At 39.7% G+C, this 16,312-nt stretch overlaps 1 protein-coding gene across 1 annotated transcript; it reads right to left on the minus strand.

The window, feature by feature from the left end:
* Positions 1-364: 364 nt before the first annotated feature.
* Positions 365-12,045, minus strand: PLSCR5 (phospholipid scramblase family member 5). The gene is made up of 7 exons (XM_074834550.1): positions 11,922-12,045; positions 9,225-9,376; positions 4,735-4,777; positions 3,703-3,923; positions 2,558-2,719; positions 1,353-1,514; positions 365-403 (listed from the first exon to the last, which is right to left on the minus strand). The coding sequence occupies exons 1-7, from the start codon at positions 11,932-11,934 to the stop codon at positions 365-367; spliced, it is 792 nt and encodes a 263-aa protein (XP_074690651.1). The 5' UTR covers positions 11,935-12,045.
* Positions 12,046-16,312: the final 4,267 nt, after the last annotated feature.

Here is a 16,312-nt window from a genome sequence, read left to right on the forward strand (position 1 = left end):
CTTTCATGATTTCCCATGCAGGAACATCAAAAGAGAAAGAAGAGAATAGCACTGTTCCAAAGCAACAGCGCTCTGTGTGAAAAGTATGTGTTTAGCTACAATGCACATAAAATGTAAGTGGGAAATTGTTATTTACATGAGACATATTTTAATAAACACCATCATTAACAACCTATCTTTTCCTATAAGGAACAAGGATTTGTGCAGTTCAAAATCATGTCCAAAGCTCAAGGGATTTCTGGAAGAAAATGAAAAAGAATTAGAAAGTATCTAATGTATTAGTCTTCAAAGCAAAAAGATCAATTTATGTTCATTTTTACTTACTGAAACACATTCTGCATATTTTATTGTTTCTGTCATCTTGTTATAATCCATCCAAAGAGTTTTCAAAGAACATTAAGTCCTACAAATAAACAAACTGTGAATTATATGGAAGGTACAAAAATGCAATGATTACTATCAAAAGTCTTACTTGTAGGCTTTTGTTATATAATTAGGTTAGTCAATCATTTTCTATTACTCTGCCACTGAGCAACAGGAGTTTTGGAGGACAGTCCAAAAATATTAAGTGTCACAAGAGGTACGTTTCTACCCTAATAAAAGCAAAATTTCTGAACTGTTGTTGCTATTTTAAAGCAAATGCTTTCCAGTGAATAATTTAAATAGTTTTGTCCTTTTGTTTTATATTCTCTGATGTATCACAGATGATTTTGAAATGATTGCATGTTGATATTAACACATTAGTGTTGGCAAAAGAGGTAAACAGCAAATATCAATTTGTAATTCTAGAAAACATGCATCTTAACTTCATCCTTACCCATAGTGGTGAGTATTCTCCTTTTCATATAATTCTTATTATTATCTTCACAAGGCAATTTTTGTAGGAAATTTCATATGACCTGACCGTCTTGCATGCAACACTCAACATAACTATTGAAGTGGCACTCACAGTTTGAAATTACCATTAGAAATAACATAAATTTTGTTCTGTTTCATACACCCATTCAAATACAACAGATAAGGGGTTTGGGGGAGTTTGATAGGTTTGACGTGTATGTTGATATTTGATCCTGCCACGCAAGATATGGAATATTATTTAAACAGTTTAATAAACAAAAATTTAGGAACCTAAAGATGTTCAGCAAATAAGAAAAAACAAAAGCAGCCATAAAAATTGAAAGGTTTTCAGTTAACTTATCTTTTAGGTAGTGGCTTTGGCTTTCCACTGCACTTATGCCTTTGTAGGATCACAGCTGATAGCAAAGGTCACTTTGGTCCCAGTCTGCCCACCTCTATAGGTCTACCTCTTTGTTTGTTTGCATTGCAAAACTTTGTAAGATTTGCATACTTACAATGAGGAAACAAGCACCAATCATTACTGCCTTGATTCTCACATCAAGATCTACAGGGACCTGGATCCCAAAGTTGGCAGTGTTGGTAAAGACATTGTTTACAAATCCAGACCAGTACTTGGAAATTTTGCCAATCGTTGACATCTCATTGAGAGCTTTTACCTGCACAAATGAAAAATAGGAATACACTTAAATGTAAACAAATCAGGTACATGCTGATTATATCTCCACGGAATTAATGACTGTGCCCTGACACACAGAGTATGCTATAGTTGTCAGGTGGTTCTTTTATTGTTATCACTGAGATGCTCTATTAGTGTCAGATTTGCCTTTAGGAGTGGCACACAAGAAAGGGTCTTCAAGTTTGGAAACATCAGCATTTTTAGAGCTGACAGAAAAGTGGAGGAAAGCAACTGTGAAAGTTTTTACCACTTTTGCTCTTTTTTTACAATTCTTTTTCCTGTCTTGTGCTTCTGACATTCTCCAAGTCACAGCAGTACCACTGCTGTGGACCACCGTCCCCTACAACTGACAGATATGTTCTCAATTATGTAGCCATCTGCATGTTTCTCAGAGTATACTGAAATTTCAGACAGTACCCACTGAAGTCTTCTGATTTAGCTAACGAGTTGTTCAACACAGCAGCTCTTTTATGATTACTTGACTAATGCAAAGTGCTTTGTTCACATCAGAACACTCTGTCTAGGGTTTCTTCCAGCATCTCCCATTCTCCCTCTCATCCCTTAAATATCTCAATGGCTCCTCAGAATTATTTTTCTCCTGATTAATGCTGTCAAATGGATGTAGACAGATTGGACAGTAATCCTGCCAGTGGTTCTCAGTCTGAGAGTAATGAAGGCAGCATATTCAATGCCACAGGCTTCAAGGGACTATATGTCAGATAACAGTGTATGCATGTGGAATGAAAACTTGAGCCTATCAAAATCAATGGCTGAGAAGTCATGGACTGCAGAGGACCAGGACTTCACCTAGCGACATGTTTATTTCCTTGAAGGAACTGCCACTCTTGTCCATCTGTAGGAATCTGAGTGTACAAGTCAGGAACTCCAATGCACATTGTACTTCTGTTCTGTAATTCCAGCAATGTACATAATATTTTTAAGGGTAGAATAACGGGATTTTTGAGTGAGAAATTTATTCAAGTAGTAAAATTTTAAAATTCTTAACACTCATAAGAAACATACCTCAAAGTCAACATCTTCAAAACAGCCACAAGTTGCACACGGGCCAACTATTTTTAATACATCTTCTTTACTTTCATTTTGTATAGTAAACTTTGGCAGAAAAGGGTCCCAGTTCTGTACAACATATCCAGCTACTGTACCTGGTGGGGACTGAACTTCTAACTAACAAACAAAAGAAAACAAAAAATCTTGTAAACTAATTTTACATTAGTATATTTGTCCATAATAGCATATTGTTTATATAATGACAAAATATTTACTTATTGAATATAATTATATATAATTTTACCAAACTGTGAACTGGATATTACAAGACTATCTAATGGTGCTTTTAAATATAGTGGACAATATGAAGCTCAAAAGCTGCACCAGAAGCTAACATCTTACATATAAGATTTGATAAAAGCCATACGCTGTGAAAATCTTTTGTTATTGTCATCAGTGAGCATGCTATAAGCATTTTTATATAGCAGCTGTGCTACCGAAGGACCTTTTTTTAAAAATCACGATACAATACTAAGAAAGTAGGTAGATGAGTTAACCTATAAAACACTTTCGTAAAACAAGAAATACGTCTGAATAAAGGAGAGTTAAAAATAAGGAGAAAAGATCTGATACTCTACAGGATTTGCATTTTTCACTTAAAGCATCTTATTTCCAAGTTCTGCAGTTTCCGAAAGATAAATGGCCTTCAAGAAGCAGAGCCATGGAGCAAAGCAGTGGCCTCCCAGTCATACCCGCACACACAAATGGCCTCCAAGGATTTTCTGTCCTTCGCACTCTGGAAGTACAGTGGGTGACTTCCTTCTGTAGCACTAACAGACGTTAGTCTGTGTCAGGGCAAGTTGTGTTCTGGGGTGTTACCTGACTGAACAGACATCTGTATCATCAGACACAAGAGCTTTATTTGGGATGTCAGGAATGTAAGGTCCCATGAAAGGGAGGAGGCATACTGGGAATGTGACTCACAGAAGGGCCTCGTTTATCAACAATCACTCCTAGATGAAGGCCTCTGTGCAGTCCCCCAGACTGAGAGGTGGGTGTGAATTCCTTCCTGCCATCCTCACGGAAGTTGAAGGAGGCTTCATTAATGCTGTGCACATACAATGAGATGCTCGGACAAAAGGCAATTAGGATTCACTCACCTCTTGCAGGAAGCAGGGGAACCAGCAGCTGTTGCATCTCAGGGGTCTCTTCACTCTAATCACTTCTCGGCCTGTGTTATCTGCAATCCTTATGGTGAAAGACCTTATAGGCGAACACAAGTTACGATCAAAGCAATCATTTTCTTCTACTGCAAAGTAAACTCTTTGTCCCAAATGGTTTTTTATCTCATATTTGCTGGAGGTCTCTGTGCCAAGTATGGCTAATAAAGCAAATCAAGTAGAACATTACCTTAGTATAATGTTAGTGTATATATCTATTAGCACATATTCTAAAAAAAAATCTATTGAACAGAAACTGTTTAAAAAATTGTTTTGAAATTATGACACAAAGAAAATATACAGTTATAAGTAAATAATAATGTCAGGTCTATATTTTGAAAGAAGGTTTAGTTCAAAGATTTTAATTTGCTGTATACTAAAGTACATATCACAAAACAGAATTCAGATCCTGAGTTTTGGCTTGTGCTTTTTCTTAATTTATCATCTGTGAAGTTACAATACGAGGCTGTCCCACTTCAGTGACAAACTTTCACCCAGCGTGGTATTCAAGAATCAGGCCAAAAACATTTTGAATGGGAGAAATACATTAAAAAAATGTTTTACTTGCAGAACTTAATACTTGTTCAGTACTTTGACATTCTGAGGAACTACATAAATTATCTTATGCTTCATTTTGTGTCTTCTGACCTTTCTTTCTTTGTTTTGTTTCTTGTAACATTTCCATGGATTGGAAAGGTGGTTAAGCTTTAATAACTTTGAGAGGGAGGTGTCTGAGGAAGCGAATGTAGGACTAGTGTAGAGATTACTCACTGCAATCTTTCTTTCCTAATTGGTTTGATGCAGAACAGGCATAAAGTGAGCTTCCACCACACTAACATCACAGTACAGGCCTGAAGCAAGGTGAGCAGGAGGATTCGCAATGACTTCAACAAGGTGGGGACAAGACTTGGAAGCCATTTGGAAACATATGTGTACTAGCACTGTTAAAGAACAATGAGGATTGCACCATACCTTCAAGAAGCTCCACTTGCTGATGAATAATTATCTGGTCCAGCTGTTTAAAAAAAAATAAACAAGATGGTGGATGTTGGAAACGTCAGTGATCACCTGTCTATTTTTATTGCTCCTCTCCCTGTTAGGATTTCTGTCCTTCCAGAGGTGCACAAGTTGGGTGCCTGAGGACTATCTCAAGTCACACTTTAGACATCTCTCTGAAATGGTGACTGAGGAGCGTGACACTGGATGCTGTGGTCATGTAATTCATGCACACATTTGAAGAAAAATTATCTTCACTGGGGGAACAAGGAAGACAATAGCAACAGAAAGATGTATGTGAGAAGCAGGACCCATTTTTCACTCCTGTTGCCCCTCCTGGTCTTGGCAGAGGGGAAGTCCCTTACCCCAAAGGTAAGGTAAGTGCTGGGCACCACGGCAGTGCAGGAGTGAATAAATTCAGGCTCAAGCTTGAAACATGCTGTAGCTACAACCCAAAGGGCCCTGCTAGAGCAACCCAGCAAGGCAATCAGGTGATGCCAACGATGGCACACACAAGCTTTAACTCTCTGATCTCAGGCACTGGGAGTTCTGCATCCTAAATCTGGCAAACAGTCACACCAGGGTGCCAGAATGAGCAAAACAGCAGCTCCCCAGAGAAAACCTTGGCTGGCTGAAACTGTCTTCCCTTGTGAGCTGGTTACAAATGCAGGAGAAAAACTGCTTGCCATGATAGCCAGCTTTGCTGTGCTTATCGTCCCTCCGACATTATTCTTTTTTAGAGAACAGTCATTAGTATTATAAAACCAGCAAGACTTAATTTCAGTCTACCTTTCAGTTTTATGTGACTTTTTATGCCTTTTTTATGTGATAGTTTAGGCTTTACTAATCTCTTATCCTTAAATTCCTGATGGGCAAATGCTTGGCACAGGATTTTGCCATTACTCACAGCTGCAGACAGAAAGCACACAGCAACATTCTGAGACCAGCATGTCACGGCTCTCCAGCATCTGTATATTTTACAATTGATAAATTGTGCCTGGTACGTATTCAAACTGTTGCAGCCATTTGTCAATTCTAGTCATCTCCTGCAGCTAGTTCAGGCTGCAAAGAAAAGCTAGTAAAGAGAAACTTCTTTATCCCTTTCATTAATCTCTGAAATGTGCATGCCAGTAATTGAAATAATAAAAAATATTTGGACTTAAAAAGTTTCTCCCAAGAATCTTTGCTGTTTGTGGTTTAGGTTTCACAAGAGATGTGAACTCTTGGAGCCCATGGGAAGTGCTCAGCTGATGAAAAAAGAATAAACAAGTTAAAGATGGTAGGGCTATTTTAATATTTTAACATTGATTTTAATATGGATTTCTTTGCCCCACACAGACTTTCACAAGAAAAAGAAAATTAGTGAACCTGAACTGTTAAAAGCTTTGAGTGATTTTGGTCTGTTTATAGGTTTGTTGTGAACAAGGTATAAACTATGTTAAGACAATGTGGCAGTACCACTTGTTAGACTTGTTTTGCCTTTCACTGGTTTCTGCAAGGCAGCTATTCTGATGCATCTTTTATTGGGGCACTTGTAGATTAATGGAATTCTGCACTTGCATTTTGAAAACATCTAAAGCCCTTTGGTTTACAAAGGTCTGAGTCCTCTTGAGCTCAGATATGTTAAAATTCCTTATACACAGCTAATTCCCAGTATTCAGTCTGTGGGCATTAAATTTACAGCTGATCAGTTTAACCAAATCTAAACTAGGCTTTTTACAAAATTGGTTCAGCCTGAATGGTGGCATAACATGCTGTTGAGCTACCTGAAAAATTCTTCTCCAAGGTCTCATCTGTCTATTCCTGCTATGGGAAAAGGTTCCCTTGATTTTTGTGATGGATGCTGGACAATTCCTTGAACTATGGCAGTGACCTGGAAGATAATAATGAGGTTTGAGGAACTTTTGTTTAAAGGGTGTCACTTCTGTGATAGTTACAGAAAGCATGGTATCTGTTTGCCAAGGCAGAAGCTGCTTATTGCCCTTCTCCAGTGCACCTTGAACAGCCGAGTGAATCACTCCTCAGCCTGACTGACTCCAGGTGTGTATCTGCAGCGTGAAATATAGCTGTCTGTCTGTAATGTACAGGAGAGATACTTTTGTTTCCCCTCATCCAACACTATATGCTGTGTCCTTGAGTTGCTGTTTAGAATAAGACTGTAGGGATCTCTTTGAGATTCACTAAATTTGGACCTTGTTTCAGAGTCAAACACGTCATGGTCTTATTAAGAAATATATTGTTTTCTCAAATCTATCCAGCTATCTTTCTCGCTCCTGCTGGAGATAATCCCAGAACCTCATTTCTATTTTTTATCCTGTATTTATTCACAATCACTTTCTATACAATCTTTCTTCTAGTAATATCATTCTATAAATTAAATGTCTCTTTTTCCCACAGTTTGTTTACTCTTCCAGGTACTCTGTCATGGTTCCCTCTCTGGTAGTGTTTTTTTAGTCTAAAGATTAAACAATTGCAGTCTTGTTTATAAGCAGGTTCTCTATTCCCCATGTCCTTCCAGTAGCACCTGTCTGTCCCTGTTTAAATTTGGACCCACTTTTCCCCAATACACACACAACCAGAAGGATACACAATATTCCAGTCTTCCCAATGGCATCAAAAATTCCCAGTTCTGCTAAAAATACCTTCATTCATCTGAGAATTTCATTACATGAAAATCTCTTAGTCCATCAGGATAAATCCCAAGGGATCACCCTGGCAGCTGTGAATTCCACGTTCATTCTGCAGGCAGCCCTCTCCCTGCTGGTCATATCTCCTTTCTGCTCCAATCTATCCTGTATGACTTGTTTCATTAGTCACACAGCCAGTATGACTTCAGCATCGCACACCAAAATGTTCTGCAATGCACAGAAACTCTAGCTGTGGGTATATGTCAATAATCAACATTGCATACATGCTTTCCGCTTTTCAGAGAAAATTGAGAATAACTAGCAAGGGCTGCAGAACAGACACATGGTTACTGGGCCGAGAACAAGCATGAATGAGGTCTTGAGTTCTAGTTATAGTTCTGACAGCGACTTGCTCTTTTGTCTTTATGTCAGATGTAAAGCTTCTATAAAATGGAGTAATAGAGGTTTTTCTTGCCCACATTGTATCGGTAAATCTGAGGTATAATTCATGTTCGTATAGGAGACTGAATATGTAACCTGCCAAGTATTTACTATCATAATCACTTTTAGGCTAAAAAATGTAGCTCCCACAGTCTGTGAGCAAATGCTCATGTAATTGACAACACATATCATTTTGTGCATGGGCACTATGAAATGAAAATCATAACTCCACATGAAAGATTGTTGCTGAAGGATCTCCCAGTGTCATTAACTATCTAGGTAACTTATCTCCAAAAATAAAATATATTCAATTTCTGCTTCTGTAAAAAACTACCAGAAATGTATACCTAAAATACAGCCCCTCAGTGAAATAAACATTTCCCAGCAACACCAAAACACAAACACATCAGAAGCATGTGTATCAGAATTACAACCTGACTACACCGGGGGCCTGATTCTGTTCCTGCCCATACCAGGAAGGGTGTATGACATGTTACTCAGCATATATAAGAGTGGCAGAATCCAGCCACATGGGAAATGTAAACTGGAGTCAATGTCAAAGCAATAGCAGGGAATAACCCTCCCAGTAAAAACATGCAGGAAGAGATGAAACTTCTGGAGCAGAGCTGCAGACCATCACTGGTCTGAGCTCCAGGAACGGAAAGGTTTCACAGAGAAAGATGGACAGCTGTACATTTAGCAGTAGGACGGAGAAGACCTCAGCGTTCCCTGTCCCTCCCCTGCCTGTGACCTACTTTTCTGTTTCCATTTCCAGGCATTTCCCTCTCTCAGGCACTAGCACTTTCCTGCCCCACAACTGAACATAGAGTGGGGGCGGGTTTGTAGCTACCCAATCTTAAGCTCACAAAGTTGTCTCCTTGGGATCTTGCCTCCCCAGGACCTTACCTCTAACCTGAAGAACACTGCCACTGGCAGGAGTTTTCTTAGAAGACCTCTGTGTTCCTCAAAGGATTATAAGGAGGTGACAATTCCTTCACACACTGCCTGTTTTAGTCTTTTGGAGGCCAGATGGAGTTTGATAGCCATTTCCCTGAGGGTAAGCTCTTAAGGAGCTGTAAGGAAACCAGGGTGACAATGCAAGAAGTAATACTATGACCTAGAAAAAGTTCTAGAGGAAAAAAAACATGGTTTTGGTGCAAGGAGAGCTGCATGCACAACAAATCGATTTCTATAAAAATGAATGGCAGTAATGAAGGAAGGGCTTGTCGTTCCTACACTCCTTATTTCATAGTAATGGCAAACAACAAAAAAGCCTCTCCATCTCCATCCACCTCTCCCCCAAGAAAAAAAAAAAATGCAACCAACCCCATCCCTCAAGGTATGAAAGAAGTCTACAAGGAAAACAAAACAATTCTAACATTTGGAAAGATTCAGGACCTGGTTCAGGTACTCCAGACCAGGTGGCATGTTATGAGTGTGTGATGTTTGCTTCCAGAGACTTGTTGGTTCAATAGGCTTATTCTGTTCAGGAAGGTCAGAAGAACCGGGGAGGTAATCCTTAAAGATTGAGTTGGTTTGTCTCTGAGATTCTGTGGGAAAAGAAGAAAAAAAATCAGAAATGAACAGGACCAAACAGCAGCTAGCTGCTTGGATCAAAACTGGAATAGTAATGTCACATTCTGCCTGTGACTATAACAGCATTTTAATTCAGATAAGGAGCGAGGATCTCAAACAAATCTCCTGACGGTCCCACACTTCGAGCACTCTGATTCACTTTATAAAGCAGTCTCAGAGTATGCCAAGTGGAATCACTGTAGATGAAGCTAAACCAGAAGATGTGGTCTTGGAGGGCACCTTATCCACTCTGACAGCTTTCAGCAGTCAGGCTGTATGAGAAGGCTGGAGCTGGTCTGGACTCACATACAGGGTGGCCACAAGGTCCTCACCACAGGTTGCTCAGCCCTGCTCCCCGTGTGCTAACATACACCAAGCTGCTGAGGGCTTGCTTCTAGCAAGATGTTTTCTAGCATCTTGAGGGCATGCATATTTTCTCTTAATTAGAGATAACATTTCCAGGGATCTCAGATTCCCCAGGCTACATGTTACAACCCTAGTACCAAAGCCTACACAGCCTCTTACAGTGTATATTCATTATTACCTTAATGAAAAGATCAGATATCGTTAAGCTGTGTTTTCTGGTTAGGTATTGCAAACACATCCTTTTGGACACAGTGATGGTTACCTTGCCTAGCGCCGTGAAGGTAACAGGCACCTGTGTGCCCACACCCCTTCACATGCACAGGCACCGTCTCCCCCAGTGCAGTGATCACCTTAGCCATTCGATTCTCAGCAAACTCCTACTGATTTTACTATGAGCTTCTTTCCACAGCCTTCAGTAACACTGGCTCTGCCAGAACAAGAAAGAGCGAGCTGAAGCTCTCCGCATATAAATGGAAAATTCTTGTATTAAGCTGAGCCCCTGCACTTCAGCAGCAAAGCAGTCCCCAAACTGACCATTTTTATCTCATATGTAACAATGCTTAGGCACAATGGGGTTTGAGGTCCAGAAGGAATTTGGACTCTAAATCTGAAGCTCTCTTTTGCTGTTGTGGGTGTAAATGAGATCTTTTAGCATTATTTAAACTCAGTGTGGCTGATTCATTGTTTAATCATATTTTGATGTTAATTTGTCTTTGCAGCCACTGCTTTCTTTCAAAGTCTGAGACCACAGGAAGAAGTAACAACCCCTTTGAATTTGTATCTGGCTTTTAAAAATGTATAACTGGGTAATAAATATTTTATATGCTCTTCTGCATCATTTTACCTCACAGGGTTCTGTTACTGCCATAACTGTTGTTGTTACATGAAATGCCATGAAGTGGCCGAGTGTTAGTGTTATTCTTGAATAATAAAGAGAAAAAAATACAACAAATTGCAGTTCTACCTGTCAAATTTTAAGCTATACAAAAATCAAACAGTAAGTACATTAAATATTGATGACAATCTCAGCTGCTCTGACACTTGGTCTATTTTTGTGAATGTTTCCCATTTCATTTATGGTATGGGAAAACTTAAAAGTTATTGTATGATACAGTGAGCATTCTGTACAAACATAATTTGTAGAGTTAACTGTTCCTAAAAGAAGTATATTATCAAGTTCCTTCATTATGAAAACCATATTTCACAACACTACTATTTTGCTTCTTCTATTAACTACCATGGATCAAAAATATATAAAACCAGATCTCTTTTATATGGCTAAAGACAAACAAAATTTTTAAAAATTATATTGCAAGAGTAAAACAATGCTGTAAAACCTGCTTTCTGCTGTATACCTTTTAGTGCCATAAATGCAGAATGTCTTGAGTATTTGGGGGGCAAGGAAGAGGTGTAAACATTTGGCAAACATAAATAGACAATGCTGAAACTCCCTGGGCCAACATCTGCTTCTGTATGTCTCAACAGGGTGACCTCTGTGGAGTTGCATTCATGTTAAGAAAAAACAGATTTGTGTCCTTCTGTTTACTTTAAATATTTGAAAGCATGGAGAAAATTAATTTAGAAGGCTGGTGAGATCAGCATGTTACAATGTTTGCCTATAGCCCTGAGTACCCAACCAGCTGCTGCTCTAAGACAATATGTGACAAAGATGAATCCACATGGGAGTAATCTGATTAAATCCAGTTATTCTTCAGATATTTGTTTTCTGTACGTGGTTATTTGGACTCTGACCAGTTTTGAAAGTGAAAAGCATTTGCTGATTTGGTATTTTTGAAGTGGAATAGGAAAGAAGTGTGCAAAAATAGTGGTACCCTTGGCTCAGTACCTGCCCTTCCCACACATTCTGTACCGACAGGTTTAAACACAAAGAGACAAACATTAAATTTTCTGATGGAATGCAGATGCTAACATTTTATAACATTTTTTATTCAAGTAACATTCTAGTATAGATTTTAGTCTCCTTAGGAGCCTCTTGAATGCTGAAAAATTAAAGGAAGGCAAAACAACTGTGCTTTGGCTGATGTGGTTTTAGCCTGAAACTCTCATTTCATCAGACTGCTGATTGCTGGAAACGTACAAGACTGTAGTTTTCTGTAAACATGATCTAAAAATACAGACTATAGATGCACTTACCTTGAGAGGCCATGAAGCTTCCTGAGTTACTTCTTCAAAGGAAGCCAGGTTAAAAGAAAAGGCTTTTCTTGTTGCAGCAAAGAAAAAAAGAGCACAGCATGCACAAAACTTCAGAAGATGTCTGTCTACTTCATATCAGCTTACAAAGAACTGGAGGAAATGTATTGCCTTTCTCATGTTCCAGAACACTGCATTTTATGTCGATGGACAACAGGGGGAGATGATGCTAACAAACAAGAAAAACATGATTCATTTCAAGTCATTTGCACCAATAGAAAGAGGAAAAAGTATTTTGTGAATACAAAGAGGGAAAACTTCAATGTACCCACTGGCTAACTGAACACATTAGACCTAAAATTCTGCTTTATAATGTATGTATATATTCTGAGACTACACAAATTCTATCTTTATAATTCAATATTTATGTTTCCATTTTTTCAGGGTATCCAATAAAGACAGAGGAGATAATTACCTGCATTTCCCTACTGCTGGCCCCCAGTCAACATTTCCCATACACAGAGCAGGAAAACCTACCTTGGATTTCTCACTGTATTCCATCCATGTAGCATCAGCCTTCCCTACAAGAGATATCATGCCTGCACCCAGACCCAGAAAATGATCCTGTACACCCCTACCCCTGTGCACACACACACCCTATGCAGGGCTCTGCTGATCTGTGTGAGGTGTTTAAACTGGATTTGGAGTATTAAAACAGACTGGGTGTGCTTTGCTCCAAACAAGCACCGTACATACCTAAAAGTAACACACGTTATCACCCACGTTGCGCTGGGAGGAAATGAGGAGGAGGAGGGAGGGCAACCTTGACTTACCAGATCATATTTCTGCCTCGAGTGCCCAAGTCACCATGGAGATCATCACGCACATGTGATCTGCAGACAGACATGATGCATGGCTGCAAAAATGGCAGAACCTATGCACAGACCCCGGCAGAGCAGAGTGAGGTGTTGGGGACCATTTTCTGTTCTCTCTGCTACTGCAAGTCCTACTGGTTTGAAACAGTCTGTAGGAGTGTGTCCAACAGGGTTTAATTCCAGAGTTTACAGTTCAGGAAGATGCCGATGAGGATTCTCTTAAGGAAGAATACAGAAAACCTCTCACAAAAAAAAAAAAAAAAAAAAAAATCAAACGCCAAAATTATATGGAAGTTGATTTTTACTGACTATATTAGCAAATGCAAGGGCCTCAGATCTACCTATGGAACATATGAAAATTTGGTTATGTGAAACTTCCCAGTATATCCTTGCCTGCTTAAGTCCCTGGGTGTGGTGGCAGCACAGCCCAACCCAGCAGCTGGTCCCTGCTGTGCTCACCCCTGGAAACACCAGGTGAATTGTGAGGGCAGCCCACAGACAAAAACTTTGGTTGCTGAAAAATGGGCACTAAACAAATCCTTCTGGACTGGGAAGAAGTTTGACATCACAGGAAATAAAGATTAAGAATGACCGAAAGTTTTTCTTCCCTTCTCCCTGTTGAAGAAGTGCTTCTTTGGAGCAGAGGATCTAACCTGGAGAGCAGACGCAAAGCCTAAACAAAGAATAAAAAAGCTCTGGATAAATATAGTAAACCTAACTTTGAAAATGACAGATGAAATCTCAGATGAGATGGCACTCATCTACCTATAAAAATGAATAAAGACTTACTTTACCTCCCAGAAAACCGTATCAATGCATAAAGCAAGTGTAGTACATTAAGAAAGGTGCCCAAAATAGACAAAACACACTAAAAAAATATATGCTGAAAGGAGATGTTTCAAACTTTTAAATAGCATTCTTGAGAAGTCTAAGCAGCAAACTTGCTGATGTTGAGGAACACACGAACACCAACTCAGCCTGTCTGTGCTGTACTCAGTACCTGTAACACAGGATCAGTCCCAGTCATTCCCGCAGTGTTTGTGGGCTCTGGGACTGGGCAGCCTGGCTGTGTTGGGAGCTGCTGGTGCTGAGGCACAGGCTCCCAGGCAAGAGCCACCGCAGTAGCACAGGCAGGTCCACCCATCTGCAGAAGCCAGGTTTCATTATACTGCCACTCATGAAATAAAAATTTCCCTGGAGCAGTTGTGCCCCAAAGAACTAATTTTCTGGCATTATTTACAAAATTGCAGTAAAGAGGCAATAGAAAGATATAAAACTCGACTTGACGTACATTTTTCCATTTCTTTCAAATTTCCATATCTTTTACAATGTCCCCTCTTACCCTACCCTTATTGTTTTATTTTGAAGCAATAATTTTAGTAGATTATATAAATAGATTTCTGCAGGATTTGTAAGCAATAGTCTTCCATTGGCATAGGTCCTTACAAGTAAAACTATGTATTTGTTTGGCTTTTTTTTTTTTAATAAATACTCACAGATTGGTCCAAATCTGCTCCAGCCATGATTAAAAGCAGCCTCTCTAAGGACTTCAGGAACAGAAGACTTAACCATATTTATCCAGGCACAAATGCAGCCACACTTTGGTGTTATTTAGAAGTGCACAGGAAAAACTACTCAAGAAGTCAGAACAAACCTTTAAAGAATTGTGTACAGCTATTTCTAGCCAAGTCTTAGGGACTTCAGGAAGCACAGCAGCAGCACCCAGAGGGGAATTCTGCCAAGACACTGAGCTTTCTGCCTCTGCCCCTTGCAGAGGGCTCCAGGGGATCACTGCCTACATTTACTCTATTGTTGGTGGTCTGAGCATTAAGATAGAGTATAATTCCTTCCTCTGTATGAGTGTGCTGGACTTCTGTAACACATCTCTAAATTAATTCCTCACATTACTAAATTAATTCCTCGCTTAAATGCAACACATTCACAGGTATTAAAAATAAAAAAAAAAAAAAAGAAAAAAAAAGAAAAGAAAGGAAAGGAACTGAGTGTGCATGCATGTATTCCCTATACCTGTAAAATATACTTGTTCCATCCCATGCTGTAAAGCTTATAAAAATTGATGGGCAAATCCTCAGAAGGCACAAGTTCGCATGGATCCATTAAAACCAATGAGACTATTCAGATCAAGGCAAGCAGTGCTTGGCTGGAGGAGTTTATACATCTAGAACCTTCTTTTTCTCCTTAAAGAAAAGTTACATTACTTCTTTTCTGTAACTACCACTTCTCCAAAAGTACAGGGATCCATCCCTGCTCAGCTGATGTACAAACACCGCTGCAGTTAACTACTGCAGTCTGTAGGAAACCTATCCATCAGTGAAGACATCACTTCTCAGAGAGCACAGAGCCCAAACACAAATTTTCCTCCAGAAAGCATATAGTAATAGTCAACTAAGTGGACCAACAGAGTAAAAGATATCACATGGCTCAGTATAGGTGCTGCTTTTCTCGAACCTAATCACTCTTCTATTTTCTACAGCACCACAGCTGGAGCATGGCAATGGTTTCACAAAACCCACCTTCACTAGCAGTCAGAGGTGCCAAGAGAAAGACAGGAGAAGGCAACAAAATTCAAAGTATTAGGAAAAACTGTTTGATTTCCTCTCCTGCCCCCTGCTGCTTGGAAAACTGCCCTACAAACCTAGTTCAAGATATTTGCCCTTGTACTCAGTGGGGAAAAGACAACACTGCCCTTTCCCCACTGTATCACTATCGGCTCCCCCAGGTAAGCAGGAACTGCCTCTTCCCTTGTCCCCACAGTCTTGACAAGTTGAGACAAGAAAGCTCAGCTCCTGCTCACCTGCCCTTACTGAGATCCAAGCACCAGGGATGTGCTGTGCCATCCAGCAAGCAGGTTAAGGAGAGCCTGCAGGCATCATGAAATGCACCCGAAACCTCACCGAGCAATGCCTAAGCTTCCCTGCTGCTAAAGAGGGGTGATCACTAATGCCCATTTCCATTTTAAATTTCCTTTCCTCAAAATATCAGTTGTCATAAGCATTAAAATGCATTGTTATTGTCAATTTTTAATAGAAATTATATAGCCTTCTTCCCCTTCCTAGACTTGCATTTAGTACAGGGAGAAATGCTGACCATAAGCGTAAGTATCAGACTGTGACACTTGCAATAAGAAGCTCCAAGTTACATATTTTTACCCAGTATTGTTTTCGGCACTGGAAAAAGAAAATAAATCAATTTCTTACATCAGCTACCATCTAGTATGGATCTCACCTTGAACTTTGGTTTGTGAGGCGTCCTGCTTCAGCTCGTGTTTACAGTAACTCCTCCCCTCCAAAGACATCTGCAATCATGTTGAAATACTGCAGCCAGCACCCCAGCATCAGCAGCGCTGACCGGCTGGCTCGCCAGTCAATTCCCGTGCTGACAGCATACGTATCATACACAGTGCTGCAGAACAGGCTCCTCTCACTTCTCTGTTGATGGTAGGTTTGCCACAGCTATGGCACAAGGTGACTGCTGTGCATGAATTAATAGAAAAATACA

The sequence above is a fragment of the Strix aluco genome, chromosome 9 (assembly GCF_031877795.1).
Source record: "Strix aluco isolate bStrAlu1 chromosome 9, bStrAlu1.hap1, whole genome shotgun sequence".
Lineage (NCBI taxonomy): Eukaryota > Metazoa > Chordata > Aves > Strigiformes > Strigidae > Strix > Strix aluco.

What these genes read in the sequence shown, in the direction of transcription:
- PLSCR5 (XM_074834550.1), bottom strand. An exon ending in GTCTGGAGTACCTGAACCAG is followed by an intron (nt 4,778 to 9,224) that starts GTCCTGAATCTT and finishes TTTTTTAAACAG; the next exon opens with CTGGACCAGATAATTATTCA. An exon ending in TTGGTGCTTGTTTCCTCATT is followed by an intron (nt 404 to 1,352) that starts GTAAGTATGCAA and finishes GTTTATTTGTAG; the next exon opens with GACTTAATGTTCTTTGAAAA.